At 32.6% G+C, this 18,267-nt stretch overlaps 1 protein-coding gene across 2 annotated transcripts; it reads left to right on the top strand.

The window, feature by feature from the left end:
• The first annotated feature begins 69 nt into the window (after positions 1-69).
• On the top strand, positions 70-17,324 carry DNApol-zeta (DNA polymerase zeta catalytic subunit). Of its 2 annotated transcripts, none has more exons than XM_035083912.1 (13): positions 70-564; positions 1,603-1,751; positions 1,822-2,008; positions 2,091-2,184; positions 2,328-3,024; positions 3,110-10,381; positions 10,476-10,520; positions 10,661-11,994; positions 12,091-12,241; positions 13,379-14,556; positions 14,656-14,904; positions 14,993-15,106; positions 15,180-17,324. In XM_035083912.1, exons 2-13 carry the CDS (start codon positions 1,613-1,615, stop codon positions 15,978-15,980), a joined length of 12,261 nt encoding a protein of 4,086 aa, XP_034939803.1. In that variant the 5' UTR covers positions 70-564; positions 1,603-1,612; the 3' UTR covers positions 15,981-17,324. The 2 variants fall into 2 exon arrangements, with proteins under 2 accessions (XP_034939803.1, XP_034939797.1); XM_035083906.1 differs by having other exon boundaries at positions 71-564; positions 10,476-10,533; positions 10,656-11,994.
• The last annotated feature ends 943 nt before the right edge of the window (positions 17,325-18,267 follow it).

Here is an 18,267-nt window from a genome sequence, read left to right as displayed (position 1 = left end):
AAAACAAATTATGCGAATATATGCGCCTGCGCGTGCTCAATTGTCGAAGAGGACGCTCGTAAACACAGTCAACATAGTCGTGAACGGAATACGATAGGTAGATGGTTGCTGTTCCCGTCACAAAAGTGTATGCAAGCACGCGAGACAGAAGTAAAGCGGATAAAGCAGGAAGAGTGAGAGAAGAAGGGTGTAACAGAGATAGATAGTGAGAAAGAAGTATCAGTGTGTGAGGAGGTGAGGAAAAAAATCAACGGTGTGTTGAGGCTAGATGCCGAGGGAAGTTGTGCGTCTCATGTTAAGTGTAAGTTGTATTTAGTGATTCCGGAGAAATTTGTATCCATTAGAGAATTGTATAGAGAGGATCGCTTACACATCACCGGCTCTGAAGTGTGAACAATGTCAGTCTGAGCAGTACTCTTTGAGGAAATACTATCCATCCTGAGTTTTCTCGCGCGCTCTCGTGTTGATTTTACGTCGTACGACGAATATTGTGTAATTTCATGATCACTTTTCGTCTAATGAATCGCATTAGACGTGGAGTCATGCCAATAAGATAGTAAATAGGTAAGAAAGTTTTTATTTAATCAATTAAGTGTTTCATTCATGGGAAAAAGTTACGATCAAAATTGATAACCATACCACGATACATTACAAGATGAAGGTGTGTTAATTGGCCATCAATACTTTGACGGACATATCTCTGGCGAATTGCTCCAGTTGTTATACACTGAAACGCAATTTAATTCGAAAAAATGTTACCTTAACAAATTTTTTTTCGGCCGTTTTTGTTACTGTCAACTAATTAAAGATTATTTTTATTTCGACATAAATAGTGTTGAATCTCTTATCTCTGGAGTATAATTAAGATTATTTCATGACAACAAATGGGAATGGTCAATAAGACAAGCCAATTAAAATTTGATTTCAATGCTTATCTTTTCTAAATTGATTCTTCTTCACACTTTATTATCCCATTGGCAATTAGTCAATAGATGTGGCGCATGTTATAGTCATGTTAACTATCTAGACAATTCCACGTGAATAAGCATCGAACAAAAAGAAACAATATCTTTCCAATTATTATATAGTATATAAAGGAAGAAGATTAATGATGTAACCGGAACGACGGAAAGAAGGACTATTTAAGAGACAGCATTTAAAAAAACAATTTCTATAATAACTTCTCATCGTGAATCATTTAGTAGGCCAGTGATAATTGATACGCTATAATGATACTACTTGTAAAAAAATAATTTGCTCTATCATTCAAAAAGTGAAAAAAATTAATACATACGATTATAATTGCAGCCATGATTAAAGTGTACTCTTTTATCATTTGAAATAATAAATATTTTAACAAAAAAATTTTCTTCCTATTCTACCATTTTTGTTCTAGTGAAAAATAATGTAAATAAAGTTCAAGGTTTGCTGTTCAGAGAAATAAATAAAGAAAAATGTGACATGACTGATAGGTGGTAATTGCAGTAAAACTGATTAGTTCATTTAATCGGTTATTTCAGTCATTTGATAATTTCTAAGAATTGAAGCTTATCAATTCTAATATTCAACTATTCTGATAGTTTCATTTTTCTAACATTGCAGATACTAACCAATGTTTTCCGTACGTTTGGTTAGTGCGGACAGCTATCAGGCAACGCCATTGCCTCAGCTGGATCCAACGTTTTCGGAGTTTCGTGGAGCAGAGATCAAGTACGTGCCTATAGTTCGTGTGTTTGGCACTACTCCAACAGGTATAAATTACTGTAGTTTCGTTTCAAGGTAATTGAATGATGCGTATATTAATTCAAGTGCATTTTATAGGTGATAAAACATGTTTACACCTACATGGAGCATTCCCATATATGTATGTGCCATGTACTGGAGAAGATAACGCTGATGGGTTTGCCTACAGACTTGCTGCATCTTTGGATGCAGCGATCAATATATCCTTAGGATCGGCGAACTCCAACACTCAGCATGTTTATCAAGTACAAAGAATAGCTGGAATGTAAGCCAAACATTTGTTAAAATAATATGAACCGTTATTGTGAAATCAATAATTTTTTGATTACTTTGTATTTTCTTTACAGACCATTTTATGGATATCACAAGAGAGAACATCAATTCTTCAAGGTGTCCTTTTATAATCCAGCAATAATGAAAAAAGCAATTGATTTACTTCAAGTGAGTATTTTATTTGCTTATAAATTCCCTAGGCATCTTCTATTAAATCATTCATTTTTTTTTATTTATTCATACTCGAACAATTATCCATCTTTGAATTTAATAAAAGTAAACTGATTTACTTTTCTTATTTTTTTTTTCAGAATGGTTCAGTGCTAAATCAAAGCTTGCAACCTTACGAAGCACATATTCCATTTATCCTTCAATTTATGATGGATTATAATGTTCATGGAATGTCCATGATCAATTTATCAAGTGTAAAATACCGACGTTCTACGCAATCTCTTTCGGAGTTGAAGTCATCAAATGACAGCATAATTACGCCGGTCGATGAACTTGACTATCTTCCGTCGTCTGTTGAACGTCAGAGTATATGTAAATTAGAAGTAGATGCTCGAGTTTCTGATATTTTAAACAGAAAAGATTTAGAGAAAGGTATGGAGTTAAATCCGGGACTTGCAGCAATTTGGGAAGAAGAACGAGCGAGAAGAGCACAAGCTGGACTTCCGTGTGATGATTCTCAGCTCGTTAATCCAAAAAGTCCAACAAGACCACCGTATTGTCCAACTGATAGTGATGTGTATCAAGAGCAAAGGTTAAACCGTAGACTACAAATGATATCGCAAAGTGATGAAACATCACTTTCGACAACTTTCAACACTACAGTGTATCCCGCAGAGGTTCAAGACAATGATCAGTTGATGAATGCATCTAACTTGGGAACTTTTAGCGGTCAAAACTTGAACAAGACTCAACATACTGACGAAGTTACAAGTTTCAAATCTTTGGGTTTCTCACAAGAATCGAAAAATTCCCAAATGACTAACGAAAGCAGTATTTGTAAGTATATAAATATTATTACTTATATAATGTTTTGAATTGAATCTTGAGATAATTTACTAACAATGATTTATCTAATTTTCAGTGGATTCCGAAGATTTGCCGTTGGTGGATATACTGATGGGTCTTGCTCGAGATTCTGAAAAGTCAGAGTGTATTGATAATGATAGTATTTTGGGTACCCAAACACCGGTATTTTGTAATCAAGATAATAAAAGTGATAATGAAGATGACGAAACTATTGACTTTAATCTCACGTGCTTGGAATTAAATTCTTTAAGCCCTTGGGAGAGTGTTGAAAAGTCGCCTAGTCAGCTTGTTCCGGCAAACATTTTAGACATAAATAGTAAAGCAACAGAAGTGAATCTCAGTGAAAATCGTGATACTGATGCTGAAAGTCGAGACTCAGAAGAATCACGTTTACCACAATTAGATGGCGCGGGTGATTTACTGTCCAGTTTCTTAGAATCTGAAGAAGAAGAAAATGTTAAATTTCAAGAAGTCAAAAGAGTGCCTGAGTGTGAAACATCGTATTTAGATTTTGATAGGATGCGAGTTTTAAATACAAGAATGTCGTGTACTGATGAAGAAGCTTTTATTGAAGAATTAGCATCTTCAGAGTCTAGTAAGTCTGATAGACATTCGGATTATTCCCCAACGTCTCCAGACGTTCCTTGGCCATCATTCTTACCAACAGAATCAACCGTCGATCAGTATGCACTAATGGACTATATCCCTTTAGGCTCTGAATTTGAAACTGACTATGAAAACGTTTTGAGTTTAGATAGGGTGCTCTCAAATACTGCTGACTCAACAATAGGAACTAATTTGCCAGTTGAAAGCGAGAGTGTCCCTTTGGATATCCCTTTGGAAATGGTGCTAAATGGTGATCCGTGCTTCACTCAAACAGCGGAAATGGATAAGTCTGATCTAACTGAACTTCAGGACCAATATGCTAGTCTTTTAGGCAGTGCACTTGTTCCAGACATTTATAACAACTTTCGTGACAGTGATAGTGTAAATAATAAAAACTCTTTGTTAGAATTAAAAGAGAAGTGCGATCAAATGTCTCCAAATGTTCAAAACCTTCGACTTTTACGGGATGAAAAAGTTTGTAATTTATCATCTGAAAATGTTGCACCCAATATTCAAGAGCCTGATGCCAAAGTTTATAAAAATAAATATAACGACTGTAAAGACTTCAGTAGACTTCATAATGACAATTCCGATTATAATTGTAATTTAGTGGCAAGATGGGAAGAATTGCAGGATTTGCAATTTATTCCAAAACGAATACTGAAGAGGAAACGTTTTATGAGGTCAAGGAAGCGAATTTTAAGACGTTGTCCTGCGTTAAGTGACTCTATGATAGCTCGAAAGAGAGGTTGCTTCAGGCGAGGATCAGCAAATTTAGCCAACAGAATATTCTCAAGAGAAAACAGTGCTGCACACATTCCTGGTGACTTGTCAGATACTTTACGAGATTCTTTGCCATCAGAAATCGACGAAAAACCTTTATTACCTGCACAAAATGATAAAATAACTCCAACTGATCATATTGATACAACTGGTGATGCGTTGAAAGTATTTATTGATGATTCTTGGAAAATAGATAACAGAACTGATAATTTTCCTTATGTATCATCTTATGATATCAATGAAAAGTCTGATAGTAAATCTCCTACTTCAATAGAAAATGATTTTTCACAGAACATCTTGCGAGATTTTTTCCCGAGTGACCCTATGACTGATGTAAGAAGTACATTACCTGGAGTTCAGTATTCTGCATATCCTCTGGGAGAAAATGAAAACTTGGTCACTCCAATACTTGAGGATTTTGGAGAGTTAGTAGATGTACCAATTGAACAAAATGCTGTTTCAGACTTGAAATACCAATCGCATTACTCTTCCATAAGATCACATAGTGGTATACCATTTGGATTATTTAATCATCGTCATTGTCGTTATTCGTTTATTCGATCGACCTTTGTCCAAGATTATTTATTTACGAATGACTCAGTATGGGTAGTTGAAAAACGTAAAAGGGGAGGTTGTGCACGACCTTTATCATCAACAACGTGTACCAAACACTGTCGTTTACCATTTGTGCTGTTGGATAAGCTAAATGTGATGGATAAAAAAGTGAATACCAAATTTGTACCAGTTTGTAGTGATAAAATTGAAGATGTGGGTGAGAATAGTGATTTTGAAAACACTTGTGATAATAGTGGTAATGGAAATTTACTGTCGATAGAAACAGATGTTTCAATAGACGGGAAATTAGATATTCAGAATGAAATTGATACAGATCTAGCAAATAATGTATTTGATGATAAAGAATTATCAGGTGTTGATGATTTAACGTTTACACAATCAGCACAAATATCATCTACGCAAAATCATGATCAATTGGATTTAAGAAAAAATGATGGGCCTGTGATTATAAAACGAGTATTTGAAGAAATGTCTCAAGATGGTAGCGCTTGTAAGAAAAAACGATCAATTATACTAAAACTGGGAAACAGAAGTTCTATGCCAATAAAAGAAAAAAATGAAAATCATTTGGTTGAAACTTTTAACGAGAACTTTGTTCAGTCTCGTGGAGAAAAGAAAAAGCGAGGAAGACCAAAGAGGATAAGAGCATTTAATAAAAGAACGATGACAGAAAGTTTTAGTGAGAAACCGAAGATACATAAAAGAAGGGATTCTGATCTTTTGTTAATGCCCCCTACAATAGCAACAGAGAAACCTTGCTTACGCAATCAAATAATTAATAATACCTCCATTAAAATTGGTAAAGAAGTGACTGACAGTACTATAGTAAATGGAGAATCTAATATTATTTCTTCTTCTCAATCCGAGTCATCATCCTCTCATAAACGACCTGAGATTTGGTGTTCAATAAATAAAAAGAACATTGACTTGAGTCTTTTAGCATTGAAATCCCATGATAAAAATCCTTATATAAATTCAACAACAAAATTACGATCAAAACCAATTGTTATAAGACGCGTTGAGACATTATCAGATAAATACAAGATAAAAATTTCACCACCAAAATTGTATTTACCTGAATATCATTATGAAGCTGCTGAAGTTGATACAACGTCGGAAGAAACTCTATCAGAACTTGTATTTAATCAAACATCTGAAGAAAAGGAAAAGCCGTCGTATACCTCTAAAGATCATATTTCTAGTGTTTCAAAAGTTCAACGATTTAGTGACTTTGATGATTCAACTCTTGATCTGTGTGATTCTATTTACAAAGATGATGTGGGATCTAATGATATATTTGAGAATGCGGAGTCTATTGCAGAAAATAGAATTTCTATAACTGATTGCGCCAATAGTGATGAATCACAACAATATACTCCTGTTGTTGGGGAAACAACTTTTTATGCCAATAAAAATTACACAATTGATGCAATTAGTCAAGAAATACCTCAATGTCTCTTTGAAGAAGATTCTATCACAGAAAATTTACAGAAAAAATTGTTAGAACCATTTATTGAAAGTTCTTTGAATCAGATGGAGCCTAAACAAATTCAAGTATTTGATAAAATTGATCACATTGTGATGGATAACGAATCGAATGGTGGTTGTGAGTTAAATACTAATTTAAATGAACTCAATACTTGTTCCAACAACATGTTTATTAATAATTCATTAATTAATGTCACAGAATTAAACAGTTATTTATCGGAGTCCGATGAAATTGAAGAATTTACACCTCCAAGCTCATCAAAAATTTCCCGATTAATCAATAATAGAAGTCCACTACATGAATACGATTCTAGTTTGTCAAGGCCTTCGTCACCAGATGTGGACAGTTTATCGAGTTGTTCTGATTATTGTGATCAAAAACGAAACTTTGATGAGGAAGAAAAAATTAGCCAAATGATTGAATCAATGCTTGTTTTAACTGACGATGAAGAAAATAATATAGATGATATATTTGATAACGCCTATTTAGCTGGGTTATCAGAGAATGATGATTCATCTGATATACATGATGAGATGAACAGAAAGGATAATTTAGGATGTAATAATGTTAATAAAAACTCAATAACATCAAAATCGAAATATTCACCAAATAAAATTTCCATTATTCGTAAAATTTATTTACCTAAAACAAAATTGTCACATAAAGTGCTTTCTAAAGAACGAATTAGTCGTCAAAATACAAATGGTTATGTAGACAAATGTAAAAATACAACAACAAAAGAAAACGTTGATGATGATGTAGATGATATGAATAGTTTATCCGATACAAAACAATTAAATTCATTTGATTCAAATGTCGAGGTCATTAATAATAATCTTAATACTATTTTTGGAACAAAAGATTTAGACAGTATTGAATGTAATGAGGACCGACTTAAACTTGAACAGAATAATGAAAATCTACTTAATGAAACATACGAAAGCATAAAGAGCCCTACAGACAGTCAAATCTCTTCAGCTCATGAAAATAATGGTGATGATAATAGAACGGTGAATACTAAAAATGCTTGCTCAGAAAACAGTACGGAAAATGAAATTGAAAATGAAAGAAAAAGTACACCTATTCACACATTTGAAGATGTTATTACTCTACAAGATCCAGAATCATTCACAGGCCTAGAAATAACTGTTGAAACAACGACAACATCTTCAGATGATGAAAATATATCAAATACAAATGAATGTTATTCAAATGTTTTAATCGATAACCAACAATCTCAATGTAACGAAGGAATCAATCAAAAGAGCAATGGGTCAAATAATAATGTAATTATCATTCAATCTAATGATATAAACATTGAGACTAATATCGTTGATTCACTAGAAAACTGCGCAAGTGTTAAATCCGACGAAAATATTGTGAATGTACTTGATTGTGAATCGGACTGTAATATTAAAGACAATGATGATAGTATTGAAACTGGTGAAAAATTAGAAAGTAGTGAAATAACAGTAAAGCCAACTGAGCTGACGGAAAATCAAATTACCATATTGAATGAACCGGAAAAAGTTGAAAGAGTTGAAGTGCATGCAGAAATTGAAGTATCTTATGAGGAAAATGTTGGAATAAGTGCAGTAAACTCTGACAACACTTTAAATGTTTTGCAAGCTGATCAAAATCATGAAGAGTTTAAAAGCGATAATCACAGTGTTGAGTTACCCGAGTTGAAAATTCAAGATAAGAATGTAACTGACTCTCACGAAATACTTGCATTAAATGAAAGAGTATCGTTTATTCATGAGAACGAAAATATATCAGCAGACGTGAAAGAAATGTCACAACAATTCGAAGATAAATTGGATAGTGTGAGTGAAAAAAATATGGAGTGCATTAACAATAATTTTGAAAGTAATTTACAGTACGAAGTAATAGAATCAGATCAAGTAAATAATACAGAAGAATTAATGAAAAATGCGGATAATGTTTTCAGTGACGATTTGATGAAATCAGCGTTTGATTGTAAAAAAGTGTCAGTTCGACTAGTGAGAATGGATGTCAATGGTTTGAACCACTACTTGGGTAATAATAGAGGTGTTGAACTGGGTATTTCTATCGATTCAAATGGTATGAATTCGAAAAAAGAAGATAAGGTGAGAAAATCTACAATGAATAAGTCTGTTACGTTTAGTGAAGAAGTGTTAGTGTTTGAACTTAACGAAAAAGTTCCTTTAATAGATTTTGAAGCACGGGAAAGAGAAGAAGAAGAACAAGAAAGAGCGGCGGCGGCAGCAGCACTAGAAGAAAACAATGAGATTCAAATAGAAGATAATGATGATGAATTTAATGATGATACATTTGATTACAACGATGAATTGCAAAAAAGTGAAAAACAAATTACTAATTCAGTTGAAGATGAGTACGAATCAATTGTTAAACTTAATCCAATAATTACTTTAGATAAAAATGAATGTAGTTTATTGTATGAGGCTACCAAAAAAGATGATACTTTCAACAACAATTCCTCTAATCTTAATAAGTTATCACATTTAAATGGTGTGGTAAATACGAAGCAAAATGAAGTGCCGGAAAGTGAAATGAAAAAAAGAAAAAGAGTAAAATCAACAAGCAAGGAAATGAATTCGAATAAAACAATCTTAAAGAAAAAAATAGCGACGGTAGAGTGTGTAAAAAAGTTGAATCAAGAAAGGAAATTCAATGTAAGTGAATATAATAGTGTCGTTAGTAATGAACGTGCTCTTAGAGACCAGTATACTGAGGAAATGCATATTTCATCGATTAATAAAGTAGACAAGAAAGTGAAGGATATTCTAACTAAAGATAAATCTTCACTAGTGATGGAAAGACGAACAAACAAGAAACAACGCCCAATCAAGGGAGATTACAATAAATCTCCCATGGATGAGTCCACAATAAGAAGAACAGAACTAGCATGCAAACGCAAGCGAAACGTTCTACCGAAGCAAACTCAATTAAATTTAAATACAACGCAAAATGATATTGCTTTTGTTAATTCATCATTGCAGGAAGTTTGCGAGCGAAAGCCTGAGGATAATAATCGACTTCTACACACGTACCGGATGTTAACGAGCTATAGAAACAAAGTTCACACGTTAAGTATTGACCAAAGAATGGTATTTACGAGGGTAACAATCAGTAATCAAGAGTTTCATAGGAAGACGGTGAAAGAAGAATTTTTAGAAGGTATTGGACTGTATCCGTTGAAGTCTAGAGGATGTGGCTGGCAACCGGAACACACTATCACTGGTTTTATTCAGCTTGAACAACCCCGTATAATCCTGCAGAGACTTACCCCCAGTGTGTTAAAACGCTATGGCTACACTCGAAGGTTTAAGAGCAATAGATTAGGCAAGAGATTCAAGATGGACGCGAATCGATTTACTATACCAGCGTACGACGGCGCGGCGGATTTAAGCTCTAGTGATTCCGAACCGGATACGGATATGACTCTAGAGAGTCTAGAGAAACGAGTCTGTGTCTACAGACGTCGTAGAAGTACTGAACGTGAGGCTGTTGTAACTCCAAGAAAACGGAAGGGTATTCATGATGAGAATGATGCGGTAGAGAGTAAGCGTAGCACCCCAAAACGAGGTATCGTGTCATTACGAAATTCTTGTTGTTCTCCTAATAGAACAAATATGCTGAAGAGTCCTGGTTTATCAAAAAATTATTCACCATTAAAAATAATTGTCACATCGCCTAAGGTATATGGAGACGTGCCAACCGATTCTTATCAGTCACGGGACGATAGTCATCACGTTGACGATACAAACTCTGCGATTTCAATCAGCGTCACGCCGAGGAGACGGACAGCACTTCATGAAAATTTGCTTCGTGGTCGTATTACTTCGTCTTTGTCTGCTAATCAACAAGGTGAAAATTTTATGCTCTAGTTAGAATACATTAAACGGACATATATTAAATTAAATGGCGCAATTAATATTAACCCTTTTATACGGTGTTGCAGGAAGTAATGGTGGGGTCAAAAAGACTGCTAGACAACAACTGTTGGGTGAGTTGAACATGTGAGTTAGCGGTGAAACATTTTTATTTCGCTTTTCTATTTTAATTTAATAACTTTTTCACCAACGATTGGGAGAAATTCATTAAAACTTTTTTTCATCTATGCATTTTTGTTATTTTTTAGATTAGATATTCCTAGTACAAGCTCCTGTGATGTAGAAAGCATTTTTCCTACTTCAGTTGACGAATATCCCTGTGTAAATAAAAGTCAAGATATATTGTCTAATATCAAGGACACTACAAACGTTCGGAAGAATTTATTTCCCTCTATTGAGAATAATCTGCGCATCGCCGAGATTTCATGCTGTGCAACGGAAGAGCAGCATAAAGATCACATTCATAAAGTTTCGGATCAGCAAAATGATAAAGATGAGCTAGTTGAGTCTAGCGACGATGAAAATACAGTCATATTTGAGAAAAGTAGCCGAGATTTTGAGTTAAAATATTCACCTTCTTCACCAAACGAAGAACATGTCGATAATGATAATGATGATTTATGTAATGTTACCTTTACTCAATACTTGAGTTCACAGCTTACAAAACAGCCAACTTCATCAACAAATAATTGGAGTCAAAGTTCATTATCTCAACGATTATGCATAATTACTCCTAAATTTAATCCACCAACTACTCAAAGAATTATTGACACAATGGAATTGTATAAAATACCAAAGTGCAGAAATTTACAACCATTTTTTAGTGTACAAAGTGATGCGCCTGGACAGAAAGAACTTGCACACAGGATGTTGAAAGTACCTGGAAAAGGTCTAGCTGATCTACTTGTTTTTAAATCCAGCGTGGAAAATATTACAGGCATCAATCGCTGGAGAAGGATGAAAGTTAATGAGTTTCCGTCAAGCCAAGTGTTTAAATCGAGTAATATACGACAAAGTCTTGCAGGTCATTCATCCGTTGTTATTACACCTATAGTACTACCACCTTCGTCAAAAAACGTGATAAAATGGGTCAGAGCACGAAACTACCTTAAAAAGAAAAAAGAACAAGACGAAGCAAAAGAGAAAACTGAAGTTAAAGCACAAGAAGAAAAACTCAATAAGGCTCTAATCGAGCGAGGAGAAGCGAGTGAGGATTCTTCTGACTGTAGTATCATTGAACCGTCTCCGGAAAAAATAGTTGAATCGAATTTGTCCAAAGTTTTAGGCCTGAGGTCGGGAACCATATCGAAGAAACTTTTCTCAAATAACACAAGGGGTGTAGGGAAACCATTTGATTCAGTTATAGAACAGAAGAGTCCAAATAACTCACTTTCTACTGGTAGTTCTAACGTAACCGGAGAAGCTGCTCCCTCTCTATTTAGTATACTTGAAAAATCAAACTTATTTAAGGAGGATGAAGTATCAAAGCATTTGGGTATATCCTGTGGTCAAATTGAATGTTTAACTAATCCCAACAGAAGCAATGCATCGAATGAAAATAGACAAAAAGCCAAAACATTAATAACTGTGAGTATTTATGCGTCAATGCATTATTGATTATTTTCGTGAAAAAAAAATTGCAAATTTTTTTTAATACATTATTTATGATTTTTTTTTTGTTAGTATCAATTTATTACCATTTTGTGTGTGGAAGTTCACGTCGTAACTCGCCAAGATTTACTACCGGATCCACAACACGATTCTATTTCTGCGCTGTTTTATGCTGTACAAAGTGACGTACCACCAACGTCAAATATAAAACCACTGGAACATGGTAATTGCTTGATTATATTTGAAAAAATTAATTTTATTACATTCATATCACTTAACATCGAGATTTGTGATAAATTGAAATATATGGATGTCAATAAAATCATTTAATCGATTTACTGTTGACATAATACCACTCGACACAATATTTACTTGTTCAATAGTGAAATTTAAATACAGTCTAAAAGGTACTTGTAGAATTTTCCCATTATATTTTAATAAACACCTTTATTACGAAAATGATGAAGAGAAATATCATAATACTATTTCTTTATAAATTGCCATTTATCTAACATTGATGAGAAGATTAGAAGATGACTACTTTATCATTGTTATTAACTTTTTGCCGGGTATGTGTATAAACAAATTATAAAACTTATTCATTTATTATCATCAACAACTAATTGTGAATAAATACTTATCACTTATTACCGACTTTAAAATTTAAATAAAAAAAAAAAAACTTAGCTGTGTACTTATTCAATAATTGCGACTTTTTAAAGTAAAGTATAGAGTATAAAAATAACTTGAAATTGTTAATATATGTAAATGAAAATAATTGTTCAAGAATTATCATTCAAATTGTACACATTATTCTTCACAATAACAGGTTAAATTCTATTTATAATTTCTTAGAATAATCGATGAATAGAGATTCTTGAACACCTTTACCTATTTCTATTTTACTTCATTCTATTACATATACCGCGATTTATGTAAAATAAAAAAATTATGCAATGCAGAGTTAAAAAATATGAATAAATTAAGTAGACATTGGATGTGATTTAAAGTAGAGATAAGAATAAGCGAAAATCGATTTTTAACTACTGGATGTCAGTGGTGGTGATGAGAATATACATTCATTGAAGATAATATCATGGTGCTTTAATTTTGATATTCAAACATGATTAAAAAACGGTTTAGAAATATTATTCTACTTTTCATTTGGAACACGCTTTTGAAAGACAATATTATTTATTGATAAAAACCTATTCAATTTGGTCGATAAAACGAAAAATAATATGATTTAAAGGACCCTGTTCAGAACTCCATTAGATGATAATGAACAAATTACACTTTCAAAGGCTTACTTTAGCTTAATGACTGTAATTGGTGCTAAAATGATTATTTTATGTAACAGGTGTGATTGCTGTTGCTGATCAAAGTGAAAGTAAACTCGGATACACTTATGGCTCTTCTCTGCCTTTTACATTGACAGTCGTTGCTAACGAAGAAGAACTTTTCAACGCCTTCATCGATTTAGTTACCCGTATTGATCCCGAGATATTTATCGGATGGGAAATAGAATCTTTATCCTGGGGATACATTTTCCAACGAGCTTCACGGCTTGGTATCAATTTATCTAAGCGGATTTCACGGATCCCGAGTGTTCAGTGTAAATGGGAAACCCAAGAAGTAGATTTAGATGCATTGGCAGAAATGAAGCTTCCAGGCCGCATAGTCCTTGATATTTGGCGAATAATGAGAGGGGAAATCTCTTTGTTAACTTATACTTTTGAAAATGTTATGTATCATGTGATGAACGAGAGGTTTCCGTGTCCATCATTCAAAGCTTTAACTACATGGTGGGAGGCCAAACAAACACAAACACGGTGGAAAGTAGTTCAACATTATAGTACCAAAGTTTTGGGTGTTTTGAGAATTCTGGAACAATTAGATATAATTGGGCGAACGAGTGAACACGCTCGTCTATTTGGAATTCAATTTTATGAAGTTTTTTCCCGTGGCTCGCAGTACCGAGTTGAATCAATAATGCTAAGGCTTGCTAAACCGTTAAATTATATCCCTGTATCACCATCTCCACTGCAAAGAGCTAGGATGAGAGCAATGGAAGCACTTCCTTTAATTATGGAACCGGAATCTATGTTCTATAGTGATCCTGTAATAGTTCTGGATTTTCAAAGTTTATATCCCAGTATTATTATCGCTCATAATTATTGCTTTTCTACATGTCTAGGACGTATTGAGCATATTGGGCAATCAGAACCTTATGAATTTGGCGCTCATGTATTAAGGATAAATAAAAGTACTGCTATGAAGCTTCAAGGTAAAGTTAATTATGCACCTTGTGGTGTAGCTTTTGTTAAACCTGAAGTACGTCTCGGCATTTTGCCAAGAATGCTAATGGAAATATTGGAAACACGTTTTATGGTGAAGAAAGCAATGAAAGATCACTCCAAGGATGATAAATTGCTCCAACGAGTTCTACATTCACGGCAACATGGACTCAAATATCTAGCCAACGTTACCTACGGTTATACAGCTGCTAATTTTAGTGGAAGAATGCCATGCATTGAGGTAAGATATATTGAATTAATAAATTAATGACTCATTAATTTTACTTATTCATCCATTTTACATTGTTTAAATTTTAAAAATGATGATTAATTGTTTTAGCTAGGAGATAGTGTTATAAGTAAGGCAAAAGAGACTCTTGAACGTGCGATAAAACTTGTAGAATCAACGCCAAGATGGGGAGCTCGAGTGGTTTATGGAGATACTGATTCTCTTTTCATCCTTGTACCTGGAAAATCGAAAGACGATGCTTTCAAAATTGGTAATGAAATTGCTGATGCCGTTACAGCGTCTAATCTTACACCCATTAAACTCAAGTTTGAAAAAGTTTTGTTCCCAACTATCTTACAGGTAAGAGAAAATTATTGAATATCATAATGATAAGTAATTATCGACTTAGTTGATATTTAATTAGAAAAATTCCTCTTTTATCATGTAGACAAAAAAACGTTATTGTGGATATATGTACGAAACTCCAGATCAAAAAGAGCCAACATATTTAGCAAAAGGTATTGAAACTGTCAGACGAGATGGATGTCCTGCTGTTTCAAAGGTAAAATATTTCTTTTTCTAACATTTAGAAGCTTTAGCAAAATAAGAGATAATAAAAAAAAATTTGTTAACAGATTTTAGAAAAATCACTTCGGATTTTGTTTGACACAAAAGATGTTTCTTTGGTTAAGAAATATGTCACACGACAACTAGATAAAGTTTTAAATGGAAAAGTATCAATACAAGACTTGACTTTTGCCAAAGAGTTTCGTGGTTTAAAGGGATACAAAGATAAGGCATGTGTACCAGCACTTGAACTCACACGAAGATTAATGAAAAAAGACCCTCGAGCTTGTCCACGTCGAGGGGAACGAGTTCGTTACATTGTTGTTGCGGGTGCACCAAATCAAGCTCTAATTCATTGTGTTCGTTCACCGTGGGAATTGATCAACGATCCCGGATTGCGACCCAATGGCACATATTATGTCACTAGAGTGATTATTCCACCACTTAATCGCTGTTTAAATTTGATGGGGGTTGATGTCAATGCTTGGTATAGAGAAATGCCTCATCGACATATTCTTGACAATCCAGTGGCGTTGCCGCATGACCGACAGAAACAAACAATTTTTCAATATTTTGGCACCATTATCTGTGCCTCCTGCGGGCGTTCATCTAACAGAGGCATTTGTGATGAATGCATTGCTCATCCTACTGAAACACTTATCACACTAAATGAAAAGTTACGGTCTTTAGAAAGAACTATGGATCAAGTAACCCGGATTTGTCAGTCGTGCATTGGACGAGGAGACATTGTAGACTGTTGTTCGTTAGATTGTCCAGTTCTTTATCGTCGCACACAAACAGAAAAGGAATTATCTCAAAGCGTCCAAATACGTAAAATCATCGAAGAAGGTGATAATTTTGAATTTTAAAGAAAGTAATCAAAATTTCAAATATTTATAACGTCTTTCAATTTTTGTGCTTCCCTGAAAAATTGTAAAGACGTTTAAGAAAATTTCTATTGATGTTATAGTTTAATCATTCCAGCGTTTTTGTTTTTTCGGAATTGTCCTATTAGGAAAGCTTTAATATGTTTAAATTAATATTATATAAATATATTAAATAACTTATTTTGTAGAATCATCACATCATATAAAAGTATCCATTATTAGTAATTATCAGTAACTTGAAAATCATTATAATTATCAGATAGAGTAAATTTTTTTCATTAACAAAAAAGAGAACATGACAATTATAACAAAGTAAAAGAAAAGTATTATTTTCAATAAATCAAAATTTTTTCGTATATTTGTTTTTATATTAATAAATTTCATAAATGAAATCATGATATCTGATGTTCTTATATGACGTGACATAAGGCAATATTTGTATATATTTTTTCATAGTTAATCAAGGGATCACCTAATTGTTCTACATTAATATTAATTAATAATTTTCTCTGATAAAATTTAGTACATCTATTTTCTCATTTTCATTTGTTGTATAAAACTCAACAATCACCAAAGTCAGAATTTATGATGTGCATGTTGCTGATATAAACAAAACTAATTAATTCGTATTACATAAACTTTTCTTATGAATTTTATAAATATACATACATATATATATATATATATATATTTTCTTTTTTAACTGAGCAATACGTAAATAATTCAATACTTATACTACACTTCCGAAGTTCCAAAGGCTTGTATATTTGTAAAAAAAATCAAGTAATACAAAAAAAAAAAAAAACAAAAAATGAAAGGCAATAGACTCAATAAATCATTAGATCATTCATCGAATTAATTAGTAAGCGGGACAAGTAATTTTTAAGATTAAAAAATGTTAAAAATTCACTTGTCTTTGTCAAAAGTAAGATGTAAAATAATTTCACGGTATTACCTCTGCTATTATAAATAATTATTAAGGGGATACCGTTTCCAAGTGCCATTGTTCTTTATTGTTAGTTCCTCAGAGGTACTTACCGAATTAATATAAAAAAGGTTTGATATAATTTCATAAATATATCATTAATTTATACCAACTTCATGAAAATATACTAAGTATAAACATATAAAGTCCATAAAAAAAATATAAATGTAACAACCCATTTAGATTTTTACCGCCGGCGGTTCTCAAAATTATAGGAAAGTAAAAAATAAAAATTGTATCGAGTGTAAATACATATACATATAAATCTATATATATATATATATTGCATTTAATGTAAAAAAAAAACTTAAGTCTGCATATTAGATACTAATAATAATGATGAAAATATATGCGATGAGTTTTTAAATTCAGCAAAACAAATTGATAATGGAAGTAATTTCTAAATTGATTAAAAGATATGTGTATGTGGCATATTAAACAATAAATAATGAATTAATTTATATATTTGGAATCAGCGATAAACTTGTCTATGATAAAACTATAAAGAGAGATTAATAAGCAGCTAGAATTGTCTAATAATATTAAATGTAGATTTCATAACAGAGAAACTTTTGTATAAAGTTTCATAAAACCAAGTGTCCATTACGTTGTATGTATTTACATGAGTTTATCGTTGTTGCCGAGTTTAAAAGCGCAGCCGAATGAATGATTATTGATGAATATTGATGCTGCGCGTGTGATATAAATGTGGTTTAGAGAAAAGCACTGGTACATACTATACCCACTTTTTTATATATTTTATCTTTTTCATCAGCTGAAAATCAAAAGACTGCGAATTACTTCTCTATACCGCATTGCAACGCGTAATGATAGAGAGAATATAATACTATTCTAAAAACAAAAATTAGAACAAACGTAGTCCTGAACTCAATTAATGAAGAAAATACTCGTTATGTAGGTGGAGTGTTGTTTTTATGATATGCTTAAGTATCGTTATTGTATATTTTATTTTTTTTTACTGTCCCTGTTATTTGAATAAAATATAACAAGTAATAAGTTGATCTAAGATAAAATTTAAAAAAATGTTCTTTTTTTATTATTAATTAATTGTTATTTTCAAAAAAATTATGTTATTGACGATGCTATAGACATTTTAGTTATGTAAAATCCAATCGTTTTGGAACAGGCTATTAAGTAAATATAAAATATATACTTCATCATGATGTAAATTTAGTAGATCTCAGCCTTTTCTAACGACTGTGATAGAAACAATAGTTGGATTTTTTTCAATCAGTCTACCTACCAGTGTGAAAGTTAAAAAAA

The sequence above is a fragment of the Chelonus insularis genome, unplaced genomic scaffold (assembly GCF_013357705.1).
Source record: "Chelonus insularis isolate UGA/USDA-ARS -01 unplaced genomic scaffold, ASM1335770v1 contig_124_pilon, whole genome shotgun sequence".
Lineage (NCBI taxonomy): Eukaryota > Metazoa > Arthropoda > Insecta > Hymenoptera > Braconidae > Chelonus > Chelonus insularis.
Note: the sequence above shows the minus strand (reverse complement) of the source record. Positions and strands in the feature narration are given on the sequence as shown.